The sequence below is a fragment of the Leopardus geoffroyi genome, chromosome A2, assembly GCF_018350155.1.
Source record: "Leopardus geoffroyi isolate Oge1 chromosome A2, O.geoffroyi_Oge1_pat1.0, whole genome shotgun sequence".
In the NCBI taxonomy this organism is placed as follows: domain Eukaryota; kingdom Metazoa; phylum Chordata; class Mammalia; order Carnivora; family Felidae; genus Leopardus; species Leopardus geoffroyi.
Genome location: NC_059331.1, coordinates 24,483,205 through 24,497,597, shown reverse-complemented (window position 1 = coordinate 24,497,597; position 14,393 = coordinate 24,483,205). Strand labels below are relative to the sequence as shown.

Genomic DNA, 14,393 nt, shown 5'->3' with positions numbered 1-14,393 from the left:
TAAGATTAGTTCTGTTTTAGGGGGATTAGCTCGTGGCTGTGAAGACAGGTAGGGTTAAAACTTCTGTAGCACAAATGTAAGACCAAAGAAGACGTGACAGTCTGTGGAATGTTAACTTCTTACAGGGAATTAGTTAAAACTGTACTTTTATGCAGGAGGTCCCTCTTACACGAAGATGTTCATATTGGGATCCAATTAGGACCAAAATTTGTATAAATAATGAGTAAAGTTAGTAAGTTTAGTTTGGACTTTGATCTTACAAATGGAATTAGTTAAATGAAATTTTGTGTCTCACATTTGACAAAATGTATGTGCCATGTATTAAGAAATATTTAGAACAAAGAATGAAATCCAAATATCAATTTTGATTTAGTATGAAATTTTTCTGATCAGATTGACAGCTAGCATGATGCAATGTCTGTCAGTCAGTGTTTGACCTTCATGTTACCATTAAAAAAAAAAGTCATTTTCCCAAAAGTAAATTAGAGAGCTTCTTCACATTTCCCAGCAGCCTCTTTAATTTGTTGTTATTCAGGTAATTTTCTTTTGAAGTTCCTATCCTGCCATCATCCTCCTTAATCATCCCACCTCAACAGATTGTCACTGTTGGTAGTTCTGTCTGAGATTCATTGGTTGCCCACCACCTTGCTTTCACTGAGTGCAAGATGTGTGCCAGATACTGTGCTGGGTGGTGGGATGATGTGGCCACAGCCTTTTTAGTCTTACAGTAGGGACTTGAAGAGTAGTAATACCAAACATGGTCTACAAAACCTGCAAAGAATGATCAATTTCCATTAAGTGTTAGGAACCCCTATAGGAAGTGGCTTTTGAAAGGGGACAGATGTCAGGAGATGAAATGGGATGGGGTAGCAAGTCAAGCAAAAGCTCAAGGGTAGGAACACACAGGGAAAGTTCAGAGGGCCTTGAGTTGTGTAATTTGGCCAGGACGTAGCAAAGGCACAGAGGATCAGAGATAGTTTGGGATGAGAGGTAGGTGAGGCTTCCCTAGTCTTTACTGACTGCCTACCAGGCACTGTAGATACAACTGTTCATAATATAGACATTGTTGATTCTTATGGAAAACAACAGGTTGCACATAGTTAAATCATTTCATTTACTAAAAAAGGCAGGGAGTGTTTAACAGAGTTTCTTAACTTAGAGGAGGCAAAGAAGGCCTCTCTGGATCAGTGGTGTATAAGCTGAGACTTGAAGGATCAAAAGAAATTCAAGGAGGGGGTGGGGAAGGAAGGGTGGGAATGAATTGGAGGCAAATAGCATAGTTTAGTCAAGTCTGGAGGCAACAGGGAGCTGAGTCCATAGCATTGGAAACAAAGAAAGTCTAGAGCTGTGCTGTCCAATGTGGTAGCCATAGTTAGATGTTACTTTGAGCACTTGCAATGTGGCTATTGCAATCAAGGGACTGAGTTAACCTCCCCATGCTGGTCTAGAATACCTATAACAGAGGGAGAGAAGTTTTCATGGGACTGAAGAGGACCATTGGAGAGTGAGTTTGTGAAATATGGTAAACTATGGTGAGCAGTCAAGACTTTATTCTAGAATGGTAGAGAACCACTAAAAAATCTTATGAAGGGATGAGCCATAATCAGATTGGCATTCTGCAGTTGGCCTGTGAATAGGATGCTACTGCTGGATTTGAGCAAGGAAGGGGTAGTCATAAAGTTGTACCTAAGGAGGATTGATCTGGAGTAGGGTATGGAATAGACTGGACAGGGGATGGAGGGAGGTGGAGAGGTCAGAGGGGGTAGAGGTAGAGCATAGTGGTTTATAATGCAGGCTCTGGAGTCTGATTGCCAGAGCCAAATTCTGGGTTGGTCATCTTCGATTTGCTTGGAGGAAGGATGTTTCAACTTTGTGAGCAGTGCTTGGTCCTGGAACTGGCCTGACTTATGCAGCTACAGGACAAGTGGAAGGGGGGTTATTTGAGCTTGCAATCACGTCTCTGGGGGCCATTGTGAGTTGCCATTCTGGGAGTGGGGCACAGGGACTATGTTCTCATGTTTTTTGTTTCACTTGGTGCAGAAATTAAGGTCCCTTGATGACATCTCATTCAATCTTCTTTGACCTTATTTGGTAAGCTTTTCACTAAACTTTTATGGAAAGTCTGTTATTCTCATCTGCTTCCCATAAGAAAGTGTTTGGCAGTGGCAGTGAGTCCCAAGACTTACTGGAGAGGAGTGGTTTCCTGAAGGTCCCCCACAACATTCTCATAGAGCTTGCTTTCCCCAGTTGCAGACCAAGCAGACTGATGGAGCAAATTTGCTTTCTCTTTGGAGCATTCTGAGAGGTGTGGCTAGGAAGGTGGAATGAGAATTGGAGCAGGCAGCATATGTGGAAATTAACACTGTAGTTGCAAAAAACCCTAGCTAGCATGATTAGAAAAGGAGGCATTACTGAAAGGACAGCTTGTGGAATCCAAGTGCTGGATACAGTAGTCCTGAGGAAGAGCTGGAGAGGGGAACCCTAGGATTGCCAGGATGTTTCAGTTCTTCTGACTACGGGCATTACCTGTGCTGCATCTTGCTCCATGTGGTCACCTCAGCCAGCCCTAAGCTCTTGAATTTACCTTTCATAGATCCAGCTGGAACCTGGGAGAGAGCCCAGCTTGGGTCAGTTTTCACCCTTGCTCTAGGCAGGCCTGATTTGCTAGGAATGACCTTGTGGAACAAATATAGCTCCAGGGCCTCCCTTGCCATGATGCTTAGGGCAGGAGTTCCACTTGGTTGTTGTCAGAATGGTGTTCACTATGGTATCATATATAATAAATCTACAATATAAATACATACATAAATATTAATTTCCTAAGCCGTATCTGAGATATTATATCAAAAATTAGTCTAAAACCCACTTTTTCTCCTTATACTTTTACATCCTCAGCCACTCTGGTATAATGCTTATTTACAAGAAAACTCTTGGGGTGACTGAGTGGCTCAGTCAGTCGGTTGAGCATCTGACTCTTGATTTCGATTCAGGTCATGATCTCATGGCTTTGGGAGATGGAGCCTTATGTTGGGCTTTGCACTGACAGTGCGGAGCCTGCTTGGGATTCTCTCTCTCCCTTTCTCTCTGTGCCTCCTCACTCTGTTTCTTCTCAGAATAAATAAGTAAACTTAAAAAAAAAAAGAAAACTCTTTTGATTTTGCCTTGTTTTTTTTAATAATATCAGCTATTTATACATATGAGTGGAAGGGTAAAACCTAATTTTATATGATACTTCAATGATATACATCTTTTTGGGGAGGAGGAATTAGAGCGAATGTCTTACAGGAATTAAAATTCACTGTGTATGAAAGATCACATTTGAGATGATCATAATTTATAGAGTAAAATATAGGTTTAAGGTCCTAAACAGCTACTTGGTAAATGAAAGAGACAGAATTTTTGTGTTTTAACAACTTTGGTAAATATTGTACGTAAAATGAAAATAAATCAAAGTTCAAGTTGTACAAGGTAGAGTTTCTGGTGATTTCTGTGATATATTCCACTTTTCTATCTTGAATATCACGTTGAATCAAGAGGTAATAAAAATATAGGTCTCTAGTTTAGTTTATGGTTGGTAAACTACAGCCCATGGGCCAAATCTAGCTTGTCACTTGGTTTTTTAGATAAAGTTTTATCAGAGGACTGGCATGCTGATTTGTTTACATATTGTCTCTGGCCACTTTTAGGCTACAATAGCAGAGTTGAATAATTGCAACAAGAGACCATTTATGGCCTGCAAAGCAGAAAATGTGTGTTATCTGCCTCTTTACAGAAAAAGTTTGCTGATCCCTGGTTTAGGTCATCTGAGGCAGTGACTTTTAAAGTGGCACTGAGGGGTCCTAGAACCCTGTGAGACAGGCCGAATCAGCCAAGGGTGATACCTAGCAGGGCAAGCCATCTGGGCCCCTAGTCCTATTTCATCCAGAGTAGTTTGACTCTGTTGGGCTCCTGTGTAAGAAGTGATATGAATAAAGAAAGGATTGTCTTGCTTCAAAAATGCTATCACAGCTACTGATCTCAAAGCACAGGAAGGTGTTCAGAACAGAGAGAGGGTCTCTCTCAGATTGTCTAATTATCTTATTGTGAACAAAGTGATTGCTTTGGCTTGACATAATGTCTCCAATGTAGAAAAAAAATCCTTGACAGGAATTTGGATGCTGAGGTGGACCTCTGTAATTACTGACTTGTTGGAAATTGCTTTTCAGTCTCTGGCAGGCTGATTTCCCTTTTTACAGGCAGAGATGCTGAACTTCTTTCTGTGCTGCAGTCAGATTTTAAAAGACTGCTCTGCGAGTAGAGTTGATGAAGGGGTGAAGTTCATACTCACAAGGCAATGGCTGAAAGTAAAATGTGCCAAATCCTGGACTTTGGTTCTAATTCTTAAAGCATCAACACATTAATCTGGCCTTGAACCTGATGCCATGGAAAATGGCCTTTAACATAGCTAATTTCCTCAAGTGTTTCTATTTTTGTAACTTAGGGGAAAATCTAAATGTGAATTGCAAGAGTTACTCAGGGTGAGAAATGGAGCCTTGGGATTGGGCAATAAGGATAAGGCCATTTGGTTTAGTTTAGGTTAAGCCATATAAACTGCAGATGGTTATCAAGCTTGCCATGCCTGATGAAGATTTTAAACTATGATGCATTACGGTATATGATATGCCAAAAGAATTGCAAGGTCTTGCCAATTTATATGGGCAGAGACTTGGGGCATATGTTTGCAAATGAATTTGCAGGGTGTTAGATCAGGAGGGTGGAATTTATTGTTGGAACAAACACAATTTATACATATGGATGCAGTGACCAGAGGTCATCTAGAAGGGAAAATCTAGAAAGGGTGATGGGGATTGGGTAGCACTTGCTTCATCCCAGAGGCTTTACATATATTATCTCATTTAATCCTCACAGTGTCCCTGTGAGATGGCTATTATTATCCATATTTTACAGATAGGGTAACCATTAATTAAGTACTTCTCAAGGTCATACAGCTAGTAAGTACTTAAGCATATTTGCCCAATGTTTTTCCAGGGGGATGTGATTGGAGTTGGAAAGTGAGTGAGTGTCTGAGAAGAGCTCCCCTGCACCCAGCCCCATTTCATGTGAGGGAAAGGAGAAGTAGATATGGTCTCTTTAGATCCAGAAATCTCTGAATATAATTCAGGAGGAATCTAAAGTAGTGGGGGAACTTAGCTTGTTTCCCAGAGCAGGCTGGGGAGACTAGGTGATGCATATTCAACTGGCCTTGTGAGTGGAGAAGGGGCAATGGCTGAAGACAGCCATATAAGACCCAAGCTCCAATGTGGTATGGAAAAAGAAGCAGTGAGGCTCTTAGCTGTCACAGGAAGCTGTGGTAGATGCTGAGAGGGTTGGAAGACTGGGGAGTCATGGGGCAGGGCCAAGAAGGACTCAGAGTGCGTGGATCTTGTTGAAGTCCATGGTGGGTGCTGCAGTCAGCAGTAGTTGACCTCAGAGGTCAACACCCAAATCCAGGTGGCACCAGTTACTCAGACACTACCTGTAGATGGCAAATATGCCCCAGGGGATGCTTTACCATTTAGGAATTTAGGGGTAGATGAGAAGGTGGGGAAAGAAGAGAATCTCAAAAGACTGATGTTTAAGTAGTGGTGACTGAGTTACTTCTAATTGCCAAGGTTATGTTGTTGTACCTTTGTTCTTTACCAGGTGGTTAGAATTAGGAATTTGGAGGCTACAATGAAATTAAGATATAGAGATATAACATTTTTTGGTACATCAAATATAAAGTTATATTTTGCACATTTCTCTTAATTGCTGATAATTTTTAACCAGAATCAGCTAAATTAATTATGCTAATTTTTTCACATTAGTGACTAAGCTATAGTTTGAATATGAATGGTTTGAAACCATGTTCACGTATATTATTTCACTTAATTTGGGAGGCATGTACAATTGTTTAATATTATGAGGCAGGGTACCATTATTATTTTTTACAAATGTTTTATTTATTTTAATGAGGCTGGTACAGACAATGTCCATTTAAAACACATATCCCAGGTCAAAAAGTACAAATAAAATAAAAAAGAGTAGTGTTCTGTTGAATACACTTCTGCATGAATAACTTTATTAATTGTTAATAAAAATTAGAACATTTCTGAGATCTTCTTTAAAAAATTTTTTTAGGGGCGCCTGGGTGGCGCAGTCGGTTAAGCGTCCGACTTCAGCCAGGTCACGATCTCGCGGTCCGGGAGTTCGAGCCCCGCGTCAGGCTCTGGGCTGATGGCTCAGAGCCTGGAGCCTGTTTCCGATTCTGTGTCTCCCTCTCTCTGCCCCTCCCCCGTTCATGCTCTGTCTCTCTCTGTCCCAAAAATAAATAAACGTTGAAAAAAAAAATTTTAAAAATTTTTTTAAAAAATGTTTTATTTATTTTTGAGCGGAGTAGAGGAGGGGCAGAGAAAGAGGGAGACACAGAATCCGAAGCAGGCTCCAGGCTCTGAGCTGTCAGCACAGAGCCCAGTGCGGAGCTCAAACTCATGAACTGTGAGATCATGACCCGAGTCGAAGTCAGACACTTAACCAACTGAGCCACCCAGGCACCCCTCTGAGATCTTCTAATAAGACTTTTCTTGTATCTTAAAACACTTTCTTTTCAGTGAAACCATCTTTGAGTTAGTCGTTACCCTCGCCATCTCTGTCATCTTGATGCCAGCATGGTATTTCTCTTCTTTTGGTCCAGACCCTCAAATTTTAAAAGTAGCTTCAAGTTAAGGAAAGGTCATTTTTCCACAGTTCACTTCTCTGAAAAACTTTCATCTCCCACTGAAAATCATAGTCCAGGAGTGAAGCAATCACAAGTTAGAACTTCAGGGCCAACTGGAAAGTCGTTGTGAACACTCGCATTGGTCAATCTTATTTATCATAAGACTGAAAAAGCATAGCCTGGGAAAAGTGGGCCCTCTATGCATGCACGTAATTTTTAAAAAGGAGAGGGCTATATGAAGGGGGCTGAGGTTTGATCACCAAAAATCAGCACAATGAAAACAGGTGGTAATGAATAACGGGCACTAGAATTCAAATTAGCAGATGTTTTAAAGAGATGGGGTGCCAGTTTTCAATTTCATTTTGAACACCACGTTACAAAAGAACTAATTTTAAAAATAGAAAAGGATTGAGGGTAAAGAAAAAAAAGAAGAATATATAAATCATTGAATCATTGATCATTGTTCCTGATAAACTTCAATCACATCTTCCTCCATTCCAATTTCTTTTGGAGTGTAATTATCAGCACTTCTCTGATCTTCAAAGAGAAACCTGAGTGAATTCATTGGAACACTCTGTCTTTGGCAGTGTGATGTTCTGAGTTTATTGAGGTGTGTTGTCATTTTCACTTTGAACTGAATCTCACTGCTATCCTGTCCAGTGACTTTCAGTTTAATGTGTTCTCCTACCTTCTTATCCCACAAGTCCTCAGTTGAAGGTTTTGCCTCCTGGTCAGACATGGTGATGGTGGCTTCATCCAGGGTCTCCGTACAGTAGCGCCCTCAGGTAGGCAGAACCTCGCTCCAGGGTTTACAAATCCATCCCTCTTCCCCACCGCACAATACCGCAGCTCTGCAAGGTACCATTATTATCCCACATTTTACAGTTAAGGAAACCAAGGCTCAGAGTAATTAGCTTACTTGGCCAAGGTCACACAATTGGTCAATGAATGATGCTGAAATTATTGATTCAACATCCACTTTGAATTATCAGAACCTGGCATGGGACCTGACACATAATAAGAGCACAATAAATATTTGAATGAATGAATGATGGCTCAATTGTGTGGCAGTGTCAGTAGGCTAGTTGGTAGGTTGGGAATCCTGTTGTGAGCAGGGTAAGGAAAGAAAAATTAATCAGAGCTGGATCCTCCTCTAGGTGAATTAGCTGTCCCTGATGTGCTATGCATTCTAATTTATAGCTAAGCCTTTGGAAATACTCGTGGGTCCTGTCAGAAAATACATGGAAAGCAAAAGAGTTTTAGAAGTGAAAAAAAAAGAAGGTTTTGTGGTTTAGAGACTCCTGAGGAAAGTTAACTCTTGGGCTGAGTATAGTATGGGGGGAGTATGTCAAGGGCCAAGAAAGTATTTCATATCAGTTCATGCCTCTTAGAGTTGCTTTACAACATCTCATCATGTTGCTGTAATCCATGAGCAGAATAAAAATGGACAGCCTTCCAGGGCAGATGTAAAGAAATTATAGCTAGTTCTCTAGTGCAAAGTAGTGCCAATTTCAAGTTTGGGTACCAGGCCTCTCCCAACCTGTCCAGCCTGACTACTTTTGTTTATTTCCACTTTGCATGTGGCTTTCTGTTAATCTGATTAAAATACCAGTTCTGTGTATAGGTGTTATATTTCTGGTTAGCACTTTGAGGTTGGGGTCCTAATTGAGAGCTTTTTTTTCACCTTCTGGAAGTACAAGTCCTTTTGAAAACTTATGGTTTTGGAGTTTTGGGACTCTTTAGAATTTGGTTTTCATGCATGGGAGGAGGTTCTTTACATTAAAGTCTGAGTGTGTGTGCAAACAAGTGAGCATTTCCTGAACCTTCCAAATGCTGTGCATGTTTGACCTGGACTATACTGAGAGTGGTCTGCACACCTATGCTTAATCTCTCACACCTCCCACTTATAACTGAGGGATCTGAGTCTCATATTTGGTGTAAATTATTAGGACAACCACATTGGGGGAAAAGTTTGTCAACGTAAATGAGTCTTACCCTTTGATTCTGTAATCAAATACCTGGATACCTCTGGAATCTATCCTTTAGAGATAATTTTTAGTGCAGAGAAAGAAGTTTTATGCCCAAAGGTTGGCATAAATTGAGAGCAATTTCCCCTTTTTTCAAATAAAAGTTTTTTTTAAATAAGAGAAAACTTTTTTTTAAAAAAAATTTTTTTTTTTCGACGTTTATTTATTTTTGGGACAGAGAGAGACAGAGCATGAACGGGGGAGGGGCAGAGAGAGAGGGAGACACAGAATCGGAAACAGGCTCCAGGCTCTGAGCCATCAGCCCAGAGCCCGACGCGGGGCTCGAACTCACGGACCGCGAGATCGTGACCTGGCTGAAGTCGGACGCTTAACCGACTGCGCCACCCAGGCGCCCCAAGAGAAAACTTTTAAATAAGATAAAACTTAATAGTTTCCAAATATAAAACTAGCAATGATGTTATATAACCACCAAAATGATTTAAAAAGTACCAAACAAGGTACTTTATTACTTATGATTAATCTTCATTCAAGTTATTATTATCCCATTATTTCAGTCTTGAGGGAAGGGAATAGGCTGTGGAGTTAGAGCTTGTGAACACATAATTCCTTCTTAGAATAACCAGCTTGTAAGGTACAGCTGTGACAAACACTGAAACTGGTGAACAGAGTACTCAGAAGCCATGAGGCTGACACTTCATAGATTCCTTGGGATGCCCATAAACACAGCACCCATAATTATTTTTTGTTGTTGAAATAAAAAAAAATTTTTAGAAATCTTTATTTATTTTTGAGAGAGAGAGAGAGAGAGAGAGAGAGAATGAGCAGGGGAGGGGCAGAGAGAGAGGGAGACACAGAATCCAAAGCAGGCTCCAGGCTCTGAGCTGTCAGCACAGAGCCCGACACAGGGCTTGAACCCATGAACTGCAAGATCATGACCTGAGCAGAAGTTGGATACTTAACCGACTGAGCCACCCAGGCGCCCCTGTTGTTGAAATTTTAAATTTATTTACAAATGAAAATATATTTTAGTTATTTCAGGATAATTTGTAGCAAAAAGCCTTGGAAGATGCTTTTGTAATTCTGTTGCTATTATCCTATATAATATTTGCTATATTTGGGGGATGGGAGGTTTGTAAGGCCTGCCTTTCTTTGAGCTTATTTTTTTTAGCCTATAATTCTTTCGATCCCCACTATCACTACTAGGTATTATGAATGTCCTTCAGGCTTACATTCAAATGAGACATATATGGGAGACATCAGACATAACTTTTACACACTCTTAAATTGTTTCTGCAAAAATATATCTTTAAAAATAATAAAATTTATAGAAATGAACTACCACCCATGTTGATATATAACATTAAGATCAATCCAAAGCCTGATTTAAAAAATAATAACCATCAGAACGTGAAAGGGGAACATTCTTTTAGGTTTTTAAGTCAATGTATAATATTGTCTAAGTGCAATAGGGTATCATTCCAGACTGGTAGGTGCTTAAAATGAAACTTTCAGACCTTCCACAATAGAGTTTTAATGCTAGAGTAGAAGGGCAGAGGAAAGTATCCTGTAGCCCACCTCCTTTAGGTTACTTCTGCTCACCCCTCAGGTTACAAAGACAGACCTGTAGGCTTGCCAGACTATAGGCAATACTGGGAACCAGGACAAGTCACTTAAATAGTTGGAAACCTCATGTGTAAACTGTGGAGGCAGGAGTTGGATTAGATCAGCATTTCCTAAACATTGTTTTGAGAAATTCCAGTGTTCTGTGAGGAGTTCAGAGGCATCCACAAGTAAAGAGTTTCCCTGATCAAATATATGTGAGAAATGCCATATCCCTCTTTGGAGATTCCCAGTGTATGTGAGTGAGCATATTCTAGGCTGTGAGATATTCTGTAGTAAAGACATACTGTCCAGTGTTTCACCCAGCATTACTTAAATGTATTTGATGACAGAATCCTGTTAACAAGGAACATATTTTGGGAAACACTGAACTAAGTTTTTTCCAAGCTCCAAGATTCTGGGATTTTAAACATGCCATCCAAAGGTTGCTTAGCAACATGACAGCCACCTGATTTTCCCACTAGATGGCACCCTTGAATGAGATTTACTTTTTATTTTTGACTTGTTTCTCTTTAGACCTTTTTGGACATCGTTTTCCCTATGTACCAGGAGAGTGCAGATCAGATATGAAATTGATGTTAAAGCCATTATGGTAACATTTTACAAGTTATTTAAAATAAAACAGTGTGTCAACTGTAGGGATAAATAACAACCGAGACTGAAATATGATTTTTTTCTCACTGGAGCAAATAACTTTGTAAAAAAATATGATTTGAACAATACTGATATGTCTTATTTTTCACATTTTAAATCAGACTTTAGCCAGACAAAGTTTAGTTGAACATTTGCATTGTTTTACTGATCAACTTGAAATGTTGATCTGTGAGGCTGCCAGGGAATCTAGTGGCAGTTGGGAACTTTCTTTAGTTTCTATGATGGGTTAAAAAAAAGAAAGTGTCTTCAGCTGTAACACATGTGTATATTTTGTTAGAGATCACTGAAATATTATTGTGTTTAGGTGGCAGTTCATCGTCAGAAGGTCTGACTCTAGGCAGGCTGTGGTAAGTGGTCTCTTAAAGTCTCCTTCATGTTTTAATAAATTTTTGATTGGTTCTTTATTAAGAATAATTTGCTATTAGGCATTAAGATTTTGCTGGTCTGTGGGTTAGTCAGTCTGTCTTTCACTGGGTCTCACTGTTGTTAGCTTAAGCACATTAGCATCCCCCCCCGCCCCCCCACTCCTTTCCTGGAGTTCATGGAATTTCACACGTTGGTTTAAGTGTGCCCAGGAGTTTTGGAAAATGAAGGCAACTTTACTTAGGAATAGTCATGCTTCAAGTTTGTTCAACTGAAGGATGTTTACCTATTAGAAATGTGTGCCTTTTTAATGATGGAAAGGGAGCTTTTAAAAGTATAATGAGGAGGCTTCCTGAACAGCTTCCTGAATTACCTGAAATATGTGTGTATATTTGGGGTGGAGGTGACAAGCCAAATTCTGTGACTGGAGTCTCATCTCTCTCTTTCAACGCAACCTTTTGAAGGTGGACTCTTTGTAAGTCCTCTTAGGTCTTATTCCAGTGAAAGATTCTTTCTGAACCCCAAATAGCACCCTGAGGACATTAAAATTCTTATACTTCCTAAAGGTAAGTTGTCTGAATTGTGATTTTCTTAGCATTACTATCAGATTTGCTACCATCTCTTGCTTCATGTTTTGTGTTTTCTCTTAGCTTTTTCCTCTGCAACATTCAGCATGGCACAGGCCCTAGTTTTGAAGTTATCTTTGGGCCTTGGATTTTTAGCATAGTTTGTGTGTTGCACTCTTATTTTGTTAGAGCATTTGTTTGAGAAATTTGATGCAGATTTTGTGAGTGTGGTTTATAATGGAAATGTCAGTTAAAACACATAATGATAACCTAGTCAGTATGTATTGAGTGCTTATTGCTCCAGGCACTGTGCCAAGCATGTTACATGTATTAGCTCATTTAATCTTCATAGCAACCTGAAGGGGATAGATGTTCTTTCTATGGCATTTTCAGATGAAAATGGGGGATAGATGCTCTATCTATGGCATTTTTTCACATCTTATGTTTTACCACCACATGAAAGATATGAAATATTCTTGTCCAAATATTTTGTGGAATGTGCATAGGGATCTTTGTAAGGTTGAGACAGGCTGGGCCAAGTGGCTACAAGGTAGCAAGAAATCTCCTGATAATGAGAATTCAACTGCCAAGTTTGTTCTCAGCTCTAGACACCAAGATTTCTTGGCCTGATGGCTTCATATTCAAATATGTTTGGCCATGTTTCTCAAAACACTGAGTTACTATACTTTGCATTAACAGTGCTTGGCTTTGTCTTTTATGCAGAAAGCCCCTCCAGGCCTCTGTAATGTGCTAAAAAAGATCTTGTCTAAAACTCATGAAAATAAATAACATAAAACTGTTCTGAATAAATTTGAGTTAAGTGAACAGAACCCTTTTCTGTGTATGTGTATTGCGTACATACAGTTGTGTGCTCCCGTGAACACATGTTCTGTCGTTGAGCCTAGGACCAATATCCTCCATAGTGAAGGACATCTCATAATTTCCATTATAAATTATTTTAGGGTTTATAACTAATACTGTAAAAAATTCAGCCATGCCTGGAACTTATTTTATTGTGTTTGCAGGTTAGTTATTGCAAGGGAGCATGTAGATGAGAATATATCTTTGTCTTAGCAGTTGGAGGTGGTACAAATATTTTTGTAATTGTTGTAATGGATGGGAGGGATGTCGTAAGTAGATCAGGGACCTCAAAGATTCAAGTGGCAAAGAGCAACACGTCAGTTGGATTCTGGATGCCTGAAGGGCAAATACGAAGTTTGATCTTTAACTTGCATGCTAATTATAAATGAGAGGCTACCCAGTATAGCATTGAATTCTGTGAATCTCTTTTTAAAGAAATTAATTGGCAGGAACGAGTGCATTCTTAGAGGCATGTAAGTTTATTTTTATCATTAAGACTAAGACTCAACTCAAAAGTCAACTCTTCTGGAAAGCCTGCAATAGTTTCTAAAATGTACCGAGCACTTTCAGGCAGCATGCTAAGCTCTTTACACGAGTTTTCTCATTTACTCCACTGAACATCTTTATTTTACAGATGAAGAAGCCAAAGATCAGAGACAAAGTATACCAGTAGGAGCTGGTATAAGGGCTGATAGACATGGGTGCAAGAGCCTACAGTCTGCACGCATTGTGCCTAGTGTTTTCTGATTCCCTCTTTGCACTGACATTCCTTTAATCCAGTTAGTTGTTCTCAGCCCTGGGGCTTATTAGAACAAGCCAACGAACTTAAAAATGCAGACATGCAAGTCCACTCAGATCAATTAAATCAAAATCACTGGAAATGAGGCCCAGATGATTTTGCAGAGACCCCCCCCCCCCTTTATTTGTGATCAGCTTAAATAGTTGTGAGGTCAATTATTTCTTATGTAAAAGTTTAATTGATCCATAACCCATTTATTTAAAATTTGTACCCGTTTGTATAGGCTGAGCAAAAGTTTGTCTTTGCAAAGGATTTGCTAAGTGAATTAATAGATGATAGTGAAGCATAAAGGAAATGTTTATCCTATTAAAGAGCACAAACCGCTTTCATGTGTAATCAAAAACTGTATTCATTATAAACAAATTGATAGGTGAATTTCAAGTCATTTTAATATCTGTTAAGTAAATTTCCTAAGTACTCTTCATCTACTACATTTTATTAACCTGATTGATTACTTGCTTTAAAAAATGTTTTTAAGAAAATATTCTGTCATTCTAACTTTTGATATAGTCAACTTGAGATTTTCTCACCTTTAGTTGAAATTAGTTTTTGCTGTGTGATGTGCTATAATGTCACTTTGTAGCTGGGTGTTTTGCCTCAACCATGAGGTTTCAAATTTCTTAAAGCAAGGATCTCATCTCTAATTTTTTTAAAAGTACTTATGCCTATGTTTTAGTGCTTTGCACTTTGTATGTGCTCTATGAGTGCATACTTTTGACCAAAGTAGTGCCTGCTTGGGGAAAATAAAACTTCAGTTGAGGAAAATGTAGAGCTCGCATTCATCCTGTAGATATCAGATAGCTGGT

The 14,393-nt window shown here is 39.4% G+C and overlaps 2 protein-coding genes across 17 annotated transcripts in view; one reads left to right on the top strand and one right to left on the bottom strand.

Annotated features, from left to right (window-relative positions):
- The window catches only part of ERC2 (ELKS/RAB6-interacting/CAST family member 2), a 937,892-nt gene that overhangs the window by 197,396 nt on the left and 726,103 nt on the right, over positions 1–14,393 (top strand). The gene's annotated exons all lie outside the window — the stretch shown is intronic.
- Positions 6,528–8,788, bottom strand: LOC123605762 (small ubiquitin-related modifier 1-like). The gene has a single exon (XM_045493244.1). The coding sequence runs from the start codon at positions 7,473–7,475 to the stop codon at positions 7,194–7,196; it is 282 nt and encodes a 93-aa protein (XP_045349200.1). The 5' UTR covers positions 7,476–8,788; the 3' UTR covers positions 6,528–7,193.